The sequence below is a fragment of the Salmo trutta genome, chromosome 19, assembly GCF_901001165.1.
Source record: "Salmo trutta chromosome 19, fSalTru1.1, whole genome shotgun sequence".
NCBI lineage: Eukaryota > Metazoa > Chordata > Actinopteri > Salmoniformes > Salmonidae > Salmo > Salmo trutta.
In genome coordinates, this window is record NC_042975.1 from 30,918,190 (window position 1) to 30,930,718 (window position 12,529).

The 12,529-nt window shown below is 44.7% G+C and overlaps 1 protein-coding gene across 3 annotated transcripts in view; it reads left to right on the top strand.

Annotated features, from left to right (window-relative positions):
* LOC115154335 (mediator of RNA polymerase II transcription subunit 13-like) overlaps positions 1 to 12,529 on the top strand; it is a 143,200-nt gene that overhangs the window by 48,716 nt on the left and 81,955 nt on the right. Inside the window, exon 2 of one of the 3 annotated variants that reach the window (XM_029700463.1) lies at positions 1,762 to 1,790. The exons of the other annotated variants lie outside the window; for them this stretch is intronic. Within the exon in view, the coding sequence (XP_029556323.1) occupies positions 1,762 to 1,790 (29 nt within the window). The remainder of the gene's footprint in view (positions 1 to 1,761; positions 1,791 to 12,529) is intronic. 3 annotated transcript variants of the gene reach the window in all.

The window sequence follows — 12,529 nt, forward strand, 5'->3', positions numbered from 1 at the left end:
TGTTCTATCCCTTACCATTGGGCAGACGGTATCGGAGCATGATGTCTGATACCAAAAGGCTCAGAGACAGTTTCTATCTACAAGCAAATCAGACTGCTGAACACTTAAATTGGACTGAACACCTGATCTGATTCTCCACACCTTAGCACACATGCACTCACTCATGCATACACACACAGTGATATACACACACACACACTCTTATACATTCATGCTACACACACATCACAACTGCTGCTACTGTAACCGATGTGAAATGGCTAGTTAGTTAGCGGTGGTGCGCGCTAATAGCGTTTCAATCAGTGACGTCACTCGCTCTGCGACCTGAAGTGGTTGTTCCCCTTGCGCAACCGGGCTTTGTGGCGCGATGGGTAACGATGCTTCGTGGGTGACTGTTGTTGATGTGTGCAGAGGGTCCCTGGTTCAAGCCCAGGTTGGGGCGAGGAAAGGGACAGAAGCTATTCTGTTACACTACCAGACTCTTATTATACGGCATCTGAGGTAAAGTAGTGACTGGCTACAACTGGAGTGAGGCGCGGGAGAATGAGCCGACTGAAGGGGGAGGGGGGAAATTACAGTATATTTTTTTTATTGATTCTTATTAAGGAAACTTTATTAACCCTACACTAGCAATCCTGCGGGTCCCGCGGGAGTCCTGTTCCCGTGTCAACCTCTAGTGTTGAGTACAGATAAATACTTTTCTCAGGTGACCTGGGTAAACGTGTTAACGTTAGAGTTGTAGGCCATGTCATGCTGTCGTCGCAGCAACCGTGCTGCGGCTTAAAGTCACACTCTCCCAGTCACTATAATTATCTAATGTCTTATGCAAAGCAGGCTAGCTCACTGTGTGGTTGTGCCGTGAAACCCATCCTCTTCAAAGAGTATCTTAAATAATCCCACAGCACCCCACCTCACCAGTCCCCCATCGCCCCCCCAAAATATGATATGTGGTTGTCCCACCTAGGAGGGAGAGAGGGAGAGAGAGAGGGAGAGAGACTGTAAACTTGCTCTAGGTAACCCCAAGGCACCTCTCTGAAGTCTTCTGCTGCTGTAATGTGTTTGAGAGAGAATGCACTGTCTGAAAGAGGAAGAGAGAACCTCCTCGTTGTCATGGCAGCAGGGAGATGCACCCCGGGATCGGGATTGTGTGTTTCCATGGGGAAGGAGGATGCCTGTCCGCTATTGGTCAGCTTCAAACAGACTTGTCAATGTGTTGTTTACCCTAGACCTAATTGGTCCCATTTTCAAAGAGCTTAGAAATTCTTTAAGATCAGTCATCTCCTAGCCAATGTTCATAATATTAATAGAATTTTCTTGATATGTTGATAGATTTTGCTTGATAATTCTGCTTGATCTCAACATTTCCTTTTAAATATGGCTAAGTGTTCAATAAATTCACTAAACAACACATGAAGTCCATGTATACTTTCAGTGTTAGCTTCTGTTAGATTTATAGCAGATTGAAAAGGTTCTTTGTTATTAAATGGAATGGTTGATATCAGTTGCCTGACTGACAATTAATTAATGCAATGCAGTGCGTTATGCAATGGAGCATATGCCTGTGTGTTTATGACGAGTGTTTGCATCCGTGGGTTGTACAGTTCTCCTTGCTCGCTCTTCCCCTCCTCTCTTCCTCACTCTCTTCCTTTCCTCTCTCCCCCCCCTCTCTCTCTCTCTCTCTCTCTCTCTCTCTCTCTCTCTCTGTCTCTGTCTCTGTCTCTGTCTGTCTCTCTTGCTCTCTGTCCTTTCCCTCCCTCTCAGATGGTGAGATGGAGGGGGAAGGGAGGGAGGTGAGTGACACTCCTCTCCTGTGCAGGGCGGAATCAGAGAGCAGAGCTGCGTTAAGTAGGACAGTGCAGGATAAAGACACACACACACACTTCCTCCAGTCTGGGGCTAAAGCACTCAATTGATCCCCTCCCAACACACACTGCCTCCAGTCTGGGGCTAAAGCACTCAATTTATCCCCTCCCAACACACACTGCCTCCAGTCTGGGGCTAAAGCACTCAATTTATCCCCTCCCAACACACACATGCATACAGACACACAAATATACACAAACATTCACAGGTAGATAGACACACATGTTTACATACATAAAACAATAACAAACACACAAATGCACATGAATACAGACAAAATACAGTGCTTTCAGAAAGGATTCACACCCCTTGACTTATTCCACATTTTGTTGTGTTACAGCTTGAATTCAAAATTGATTAAATAGATTTTTTTCTCTCACCCATCTACACACAATACCACACATTCTCTCTCTATGGCACGGCCTCTCTCTATGGCACGCAGTCTCTCTCTATGGCACGCAGTCTCTCTCTATGGCACACCGTCTCTCTCTATGGCACACACTCTCTCTATGGCACACAGTCTCTCTCTATGGCACACAGTCTCTCTCTATGGCACACAGTCTCTCTCTATGGCACATAGTCTCTCTCTCTCTATGGCACACAGTCTCTCTCTCTCTCTGTGGCACACAGTCTCTCTCTCTGTGGCACACAGTCTCTCTCTATGGCACACAGGCTCTCTCTATGGCACACTGTCTCTCTCTATGTGATAAGATAGCGAGCCAGTCAATACCTGAGACATGGTTATTCTCCCCAAGGCTCTACCTGGCTTCCTACTGTCCCACCATGACCTCCCAGTCTGTCTGCCCTGGGGGCAGGGAGAGGCCGTCCCACTTTGACCTCCCAGTCAGTCTGCACCAAGGCCCCAGGACAGGCAGAGACAGGCTGCTCTGTGGGAACCTAACAGCAGCCAGAATGTCTGAGTGGAGACAGACAGGTGAAAGAGGGAGGCTGTTCCAGAGACAGACAGACAGACAGACAGACAGACAGACAGACAGACAGACAGACAGACAGACAGACAGACAGACAGACAGACAGACAGACAGACAGACAGTAGTGAGGAAATTAAGGAGCGATTTCATTGCCAACAGAAAATCTATTTGAATTCAAGATTTTTTAAATTTGCATTTAGATATTGAATTTGTAATGCAAAAATTCAATAATTGAATTCAAAAATGAAGACTAGTATTTCATGATTTCACATGGAATTTAATGACTTACATTCAGTTTTAAAATTATATTTCAATTTAATTGAATATTCAAATTCAATATTTGTATATTCAGTTACAGTGTGGTAAATATTGCATTCATTTTCTGTGTATCAAGTTCACAAACTATAATTTCAAGTTTACCAAAGTTTCATATACAGTGCCTTCAGAAAGTATTCATATCCCTTGACTTTTTCCAAATGTTGTTGTGTTACAGCCTGAATTAAAAATGTATTTAAAAAAAAATTTACTCGGCCACTCACGAACCATCACTGTCTTCTTAGTATGCAACTCCAGTGTACATTTGGCTTTGTGTTTTAGGTTGTTGTCCTGCTGAAAGGTGAATTCATTTCCCAGTGTCTGCTGGAATGCAGACTGAACCAGGTTTTCCTCTAGGATTTTTCCTTTGCTTAGCTCCATTCCATACATTTTTTTATCCTGAAAAACTCCCCAGTGCTTAACGATTACAAGCATACCCATAACATGATGCAGCCAGCACTATGCTTTAAAATATAGAGAGTGGTACTCAGTAATATGTTTGGGGCAAATCCAATACAACATAACACTTTGTATTCAGGACAAAAAGTGAATTGCTTTGCCACATTTTTTGCAGTATTACTTTAGTGCCTTGTTGCAAACAGGATGCATGTTTTGGAATATTTTTATTACTCCTTCTTTTCACTCTGCCAATTAGGTTAGTTTTGTGGAGTAACTATAATGCTGTTGATCCGTCCTCAGTTTTCTCCTTGTCACAGCCACCCGAGCGCTGAGAGAGCACCGCTCCTATTCCAGCCTCGAACGCGTCCACCTCCACTATGAACACCAAAGAGGGATCTGGATGGGCCTGCACGGGAGCCGAGGTAAACAGAGCCCTCAAGTAACTAAAAGCCCTGTCCGCCTCAGCTGACCACTGCAAACGCACCGGGCCCCCCTTCAGCAGTGAGGTAATGGGAGCCGCCACCTGACCAAAACCTCGGATTAACCTCTGGTAGTAGTTGGCAAACCCGGCCAATTCCGCACGGCTGAAATGCGGTCACTCTCTATCTCCACCCCTGAGGTGGAAATGCGATACCCTAGGAAGGAGACGGATTGCTAGAAAAACAAGCATTTCTCAGCGTTAACGTACAGGTCATGCTCCAACAGGCGACCAATCACCCTGTGAACCAGGGACACATGCTCGACGCGTTTAGCGGAGTATATCAGAATGTCATCGATATACCACCACTACACCCTACCCATGCAGGTCCCTGAAAATCTTGTCTACAAAGGCTTGGAAGACTGATGGCGCATTCATCAACCCGTATGGCATGACGAGGTACTCATAGTGCCCTGAGGTGGTACTGAAAGCCGTCTTCCACTCGTCTCCCTCTCGGATACGCACCAGGTTGTAAGCGCTCCTGAGATATAGTTTGGTGAAGAAGCGTGCCCCGTGCATTGACTCAATCGCTGTGGCTATGAGTGGTAGCGGGTAACTATACCTCACAGTGATCTGGTTCAGACCCCAATAGTCAATACACGGGCGCAGGCCTCCCTCATTCTTCACAAAAAAGAACCTCGAGGAGACGGGTGAAGTGGAGGACCTAATGTACCCTTGACGCAGGGATTCGGAGACATATGTTTCTATAGCTTCCGTCTCTGCCTGTGAGAGGAGATCACGTGACTCCTGTGGGAAGTGCAGCGTCTACCAGGAGATTTATCGCACAATCGCCCCGTCGATGGGGTGGGAATTGAGTCGCCTTCTTTTTTAGAGAAGGCGAGAGCCAAATCGGCATATTCAGGGTGAATGCGCACGTTGGAGACCTGGTGTGGACTTTCCACCGTAGTAGCACCAACGGAAATCCCTAAACACCTCCCCGATCACTCCCTCGACCACCCCGTGAGAGCCCTCTGTGGCCAAGAAACAGTGGGGTCATGACAAACTAACCAGGGTGGGCTTTGCACCATGGGAAATGCAGGAGAGTTAATTCTCTCTTTGTGCCCCCCTGCGTCACCATGCCCAGAGGAGCGGTGGCCTCCCTGATCAAACCTGACCCTAATGGTCGACTATCTAAGGCGTGAACGGGGAATAGCACAGCCACGGGAACAATGGGGATCCCTAAACTATGGGTGAACTATCTATCTATAAAGTTCCCAGCCTCGCCTGAATCGACGAGCGCCTTATGCTGGGAATGCGGGGAAAACTCAGAAAAAGTGACATAGACAAACGTATGAGCAACAGAGAGCTCTGGGTGAGAATGGTGCCGGCTCACCTAAGGTGACGCCAGAGTGCCCTGCCTGCTGCCTCGATTCCCAGAGGAACCAACCCAGCACCGACCGGCGGTGTGACCTCTGCGGCCACAGATGGTGCACGAGCTGGAACCCCCTCCGGTCTCCCTGTGCACCCTCCCTCCCAGTTCCATAGATATCGGAGAGGGGGTGCGGGGGGATGGAACCACCAGACCCCAATCTGAACGTCTTGCGGGTAGCCAGCAGGTTGTCTAGCCGGATGGACAGGTCCACCAGCTGGTCAAACATGAAGGTGGTTTCTCTGCAGGCCAACTCCCGATGGACGTCCTCGCGCAAACTGCAGCGGTATTGGTCGATCAGGGCCCTGTCATTCCATCCCGCGCCGGCAGCCAGGGTCCTAAACTCCAGGGCGAACTCCTGGGCGCTCCTCGTCTCCTGCCTCAGATGGAAGAGCCGTTCACCACGGTGGGTGAACTCCTCAAACTGGTCCAACGCCGCATCTCCCTCTCTCTACACGGCGTTGGTCCACTCCAGGGCTTTCCTGGTGAGGCACGAGACGAGGGCGGACACCCTCTCACGGCCCGACGGAGCCAGGTGGACGGTGGCCAGGTATATGTCCAATTGTAGAAGGAACCCCTGGCAGTTTGCAGCCTTCCCATCGTATTCCTGGGGAAGGGAGAGACGATTCCCACTGGGACCAGGATGAAGAGGGGCACTCAGTGGAGACCTCGGTTGTGCTGGTGGAGGCGCTGGAAGAACTCCCAGCGGTCCATTGGCTGGACAACGCGGTCCATGGCGGTGCCAAGATGTTGGAGCATTGCTGCGTGCTCCCGGATGCTCTCCTCCACCCCTATACCCGGGGTACCTGCTCCTGCTGACGCCATAGTATTGGTCCGTAATTCTGTAATGCGATGCTACTGGTTGCAGAGAAGTCAGGCGCAGGAGAGCGGAAACGGATTTACAACGGTTGTGTTTAATAACCATAAACCACCGTCAACAGAATAATACAATCAATGGGTTAAACAATTCCCGGTAAATACCAGCATACCGTGCACAAGCACTACAACAAACAATTACCGACAAGGACATGGGGGGGGGGGGCAGAGGGTTAAATACACAACATGTAATTCATGGAATTGGAACCAGGTGTGATGGAAGACAAGACAAAACCAATGGAAAATGAAAAGTGGATCGGCGATGGCTAGAAGGTTGTTGACGTCAACCGCCGAACGCCGCCCCGAACAAGGAGAGGGACCAATTTCGGCAGAAGTCGTGACAATTACGGAGTATTTTGTGTAGATCGTTGACATAAAATGACAATTAAATCCATTTTAATCCCACTTTGTAACACAAAAGAAAGTGGAAAAGGTAAAGGTGTGTAAATACTTTCTGAAGTCACCTTACACACACACACACACACACACACACACACACCTCATCAACCCATCCCTGTGCCCACCCAAGTTGTATCTCTAGCAACAGGAATTCCTTACGACACCAGCAGTGTTTGGCCATGTGACTAGGCAGGGATGCAGGCAGCTCTGTAGATGTATCATGTTGCCTCATGTCAGAACATAGAGAGGAGAGAGAAAAGGAAGGAGAGAGAGAACAAGAAAGAGAAGGAGAGAGTGAGCGAGATCCTGCGGAACAGATAAATATGGCTCTTAAGCGCTACACAGGAGTGAGATTACCAACGCCAGTGAGTCCCCACTTCCTCTCTAATACCAGCCCTTTTACTGTGTCTAATACTAATACCATCTGGCCTCACAGAGAACACAGCAACAGTCATAACCATCTGATAATCTCTCTCTACTCAGATATAGCAGATGTCATAATGCTACTCAAAGCCTTTTAGTAGCACATTAAAATTCATATGAAAATAGCATAAATCAGAGCTGTTAAAATATGACAAAAGAAGGGCTCCTATTACGGTAGTGAGTGAACTTGTGTACAGGGCTAAAGGGGGGGGGGGGCTAAGCCATTCATGTTTCCCCTCTCTCTCCTCCTTTTCCTCTCCACTCCTCTGCCCAGACCCTAAACAGGCAGTCCTCCCATTTCATCCCTCTCGCCTCTTCTCTTCCCATGTGACCTGGGGCTCTGGCAGAACCTTGCTCATTCTGAGGAAGTCATCAGAGTTTATCTGTCTGTGTGTGTGTGTGTGTGTGTTTCCTGTGAACTCTCTTTTAGTTCAGTATACAGTTGAAGTCGGAAGTTTACATACACTTAGGTTGGAGTCATTAAAACTCGTTTTTCAACCACTCCACAAATTTCTTGTTAACAAACTATAGTTTTGGCAAGTCGGTTAGGACATCTACTTTCTGCATGACACAAGTAATTTTTCCAACAATTGTTTACAGACAGATTATTTCACTTAGAATTCACCGTATTACGATTCTAGTGGGTCAGAAGTTTACGTAAACTAAGTCGACTGTGCCTTTAAACAGCTTGGACAATTCCAGAAAAAGATGTCATGGTTTTAGAAGCTTCTGATAGGCTAATTGACATAATTTGAGTCAATTGGAGGTGTATCTGTAGATGTATTTCAAGGCCTACCTTCAAACTCAGTGCCTCTGCCTGACATCATGGGAAAATCAAAAGATATCAGCCAAGTCCTCAGAAAAAAATTGTAGACCTCCACAAGTCTGTTTCATCCTTGGGAGCAATTTACAAACGTGGGGACGAAGATTGTACTTTTTGGAGAAATGTCCTCTGGTCTGATGAAAGAAATATAAAACGTTTTGGCTATAATGACCATTGTTATGTTTGAAGGACAAAGGGGGAGGCTTGCAAGCCTATGAACACCATCCCATCCGTGAAGCACAGGGGCAGCAGCATCATGTTGTGAGGGTGTTTTGTTGCAGGAGGGACTGGTGCACTTCACAAAATAGATGCCATCATGGGGATGGAAAATTATGTGGATATATTGAAGCAACATCTCAAGACAGTCAGGAAGTTAAAGCTTGGTCGCAAATGGGTCTTCCAAATGGACATTGACCCGAAGCCTACTTCCAAAGTTGTTGCAAAATGGCTTAAGGACAACAAAGTCAAGGTATTGGAGTGGCCATCACAAAGCCCTGACCTCAATCCCATAGAAAATTTGTGGGCAGAACTGAAAAAGCGTGTGCGAGCAAGGATGCCTACAAACCTGACTCAGTTACACCAGCTCTATCAGGAGGAATGGGCCAAAATTCACCCAACATATTGTGGGAAGCTTGTGGAAGGCTACCTGAAACGTTTGACCCAAGTTAAACAATTTAAAGGCAATGCTACCAAATACTAATTGAGTGTATGTAAACTTCTGACCCACTGGGAATGTGATGAAAGAAATAAAAGCTGAAATAAATCATTCTCTCTACTACTATTCTGACATTTCACATTCTTTCAATAAAGTGGTGATCCTAAATGACCAAAGACAGGGAATTTTTCCGAGGATTAAATGTCAGTGTCACGTCCTGGCCAGTATAAGGGTTAATTAGTATTGTAGTTTGGTCAGGACGTGACAGAGGGTATTTGTTTTATGTGGTTCAGGGTGGTGTGTTTGTTTAAAGGGTGTTTGATGTAGTATTTCAGGGGTTGTGGTTTATAGTCTATGTTTATGTATTTCTATGTGTAGTCTGGTGAGAGTGTTTCTATGTTGTGTTGATTGGGGTTGAGACTCTCAGTTGAAGGCAGGTGTTGTCTATCTGCCTTTGATTGAGAGTCCCATATATTGGGGTGTGTTTGTGATTCGTGGGTGATTGTTCTGTGTTGAGCCTATGCTAGCCAGACTGTTAGTAGTTGTTCGTTCGTTTCTTTGTTATTTTTGTATGTTCATTTTTGAGAGTAATTAAAAAACATCAAGATGAGCATACACGTACCTGCTGCGTTTTGGTCCTCTTTCACCGACGACAACCGTGACAGTCAGGAATTGTGAAACGCTGAGTTTAAATGTATTTGGCTAAGGTGTATGTAAACTTCAACTGTTTTTATTAAAGGGCTCCCCTTAAAAAGAGACCCTAGCTCACAGACCTCTAAATATTTTTTGTACTAAATAGTTGAAGAAGCACATGCAGTGGCTTATAGGGAAACAGATCTGGCAATAAGAATAGGCTATAGATAGTCTTGATCATTTGGGACCCCTTGGCTATTTAGCTAAGGAGAGCTTATAGCAAAGACTAAATCAACATTTCATTTTGTCTCATTTATTGATATGGATATTGCCTCTGCGTGATGGGTATAACAAGCCTACATACAGAGTGGAATTCACTAATACAACAGTCAAAATGCCTAATATGAGGCCTACAGTCCGTGCTCCCAAATACTTCAAAAAGTGGGATTCATTAGGTTGCATGATCATCACAATTAGCCCCACGTGGCTATAAAAATACATGATGAAATTATATGGCCATTAAATAATACTGCATGGCATATTTAGATAGTGGAATAAGCCTAGCCTAAATCATATTTACTTTCTATTTTGCAGCTCAGGCAGTTATTCAAGGCAATGCTCTTCTTTATCATTCTCACACAAGTCATTTGCTGAAGGCCCAAGCCTATACTACGCCATCTACTGGTATAATGTCATTATTGAATGCAGTTCAAAAACAAGCTCCAGACATTTATTTTGGAAATTAAACCGGAAGCTGCTTAGCAACTAACGTCTTGGCTAGAGTTGCTTGATTGACTAGCTAACTTCTTTGCAGATGCCATATTACTGACAAAAGTTTGTATGCATAAACAAGATCTTTAACCGAGTAAAGGGAGACCTAAAGTAAGAATTCAACGTGTACATTTTAATTCATAGTCGTAACATAGGGTTTGTACGTTTACAGATCTAATTTAACAGTTACGTTTGATGTTTCATGCATGGCTTTTCTTACGATCCGAACAATTTACGTATGGATTTTCTTACAATCCTAACGGCACCTATGTTCAACCTTTTGGCAGTTATCTCCCTCCATATTCGCAAGCCATCTATGAGTAGCTCCCCAAACAATTCTGAAAGTACATGCAATTTTCATGTGTTCCGCCGCAAATTGTCATAAACAAATCTAACACGTATCAAACACTGTAAGCTCCCAGCTACTATATAATGTCACGTCCTGACCATAGTGAGTGGTTATTTTCTATGGTGGAGTTGGTCAGGGCGTGACAGGGGGTGTTTGTCTGTTTTTGTATGTTTATGTTCAGTTTCTAGTTTTGCATTTCTATGTTGGTGTTGTTTGGCATGACCTCCAATTAGAGGCAGCAGGTTGTCGTCTCTAATTGGAGGTCCTATTTAAGTTGATATTTGTTTCACGTGTTTGTGGGTGATTATTCATTGTGAGTGTATTTGATCCTCCTGCGTCACGGTTTGTTGTTTTGTGTATATTTTGAAGTGTTTAATTTGTTGCATTTCGGTTTCACTGGTTAAATAAATATGTGGAACTACGAAATCGCTGCATCTTGGTGCGCTCCTTCTAACAGCTGTGACATATAATCAGTGCAACATTGAGATTATCCCACCCCTGGTTAGCCACTATTGGCTTACAAAGCCAAACTTACCACTATCTGACAATTCATTTTCATCAATATTGCCGGTGTCTGTCTGTGGTGCGCACGTTTGTTTGTCCGTGTAGCCAGTTGATGTGATAATCTTGTGGGTTCCCCAAAACCCTCTTAATTATATGTTAACTGCAAGGTAGGCTTACCTGGCAGAAGTACAGTACCACTCAAAATTTTAGACACACCTACACATTCCAGGGTTTGTCTTTATTTTTACTATTTTCTACATTGTAGAATAATAGTGAAGACATCTAAACTATGAAATAGTAGTAACCAAAAAAGTGTTAAACAAATCAAAATATATTTAATATTTGAGTTTCTTCAATGTTGCCACCCTCTACCTTGATGACAGCTTTGCACACTCTTGGCATTCTCTCAACCAGTTTCATGAGTTAGTCACCTGGAATGCATTTTAATTAACAGGTGTGCCTTGTTAAAAGTGAATTTGTGGAATTCCTTTCCTTCTTAATGCGTTTGAGCCAATCAGTTGTGCTGTGACAAGGTAGGGGGGTATACAGAAGATAGCCTTATTTGGTAAAATACCAAGTCCATATTATGGCAAGAACAGCTCAAATAAGCAAAGCGAAACGACAGTCCATTATTTCTTTAAGACATATAGGTCAGTCAATGCAGAACATTTCAATAACTTTTAAAGTTTCTTCAAGTGCAGTCACAAAAACCATCAAGAGCTATGATGAAACTGTCTCTCATGAGGACCGCCACAGGAAAGGAAGACCCAGAGTTACCTCTGCTGCAGAGGATAAGTTCATTAGCGTCTCAGAAAATTCATTAGAGCCTCTGAAATTGCAGCCCAAATAAATGCTTCACAGAGTTCAAGTAACAGACACATCTCAACATCAACTGTTCAGAGGAGACTGCGTGAGTCAGGCCTTCATGGTCAAATTGCTGCAAAGAAATCACTACTAAAGGACACAAATAAGAAGAAGAGACTTGCTTGGGCCAAGAAACACGAGCAATGGAAATTAGACCGGTGGAGATCTCTCCTTTGGTCCGATGTGTCCAAATTTGATTTTTTTTGTTCCAACCGCCGTGTCTTTGTGAGACGCAGAGTATGTGAACGGATGATCTCCACATGTGTGGTTCCCACTATGAAGCATGGAGGAGATGGTGTTAGGGTGCATTGCTGGTGACACTGTCGGTTATTTATTTACAATTCAAGGCACACTTAACCAGCATGGCTACCACATTATTCTGCAGCGATACACCATCCCATCTGATTTGGGCTTAGTGGGACTATCATTTGTTTTTCAACAGGACAATGACCCCTGCAGGCTGTGTAAGGGCTATTTGGCCAAGAAGGAGAGTGATGGAGTGCTGCATCAGATGACCTGGCTTCCATAATCGCCCGACCTCAACCCAATTGAGATGGTTTGGGATGAGTTGGACCGCAGAGTTAAGGAAAAGCAGCCAACAAGTGCTCAGCATATGTGGGAACACTTTCAAGACTATTGGAAAAACATTCCAGGTGAAGCTGGTTAGGAGAATGCCAAGAGTGTGCAAAGCTTTCATCAAGGCAAAGGGTGACTGCTTTGAAGAATCTCAAATATATCATATATTTAGATTTTTTTTAACACTTTTTTGGTTTATACATTTCATAGTTTCATAGTTTTGATGGCTTCGCTTTTATTATACAATGTAGAAAATAGTAAAAATAAAGAAAATCCCTTAGTAGGTGTGTCCAAACATTTGTC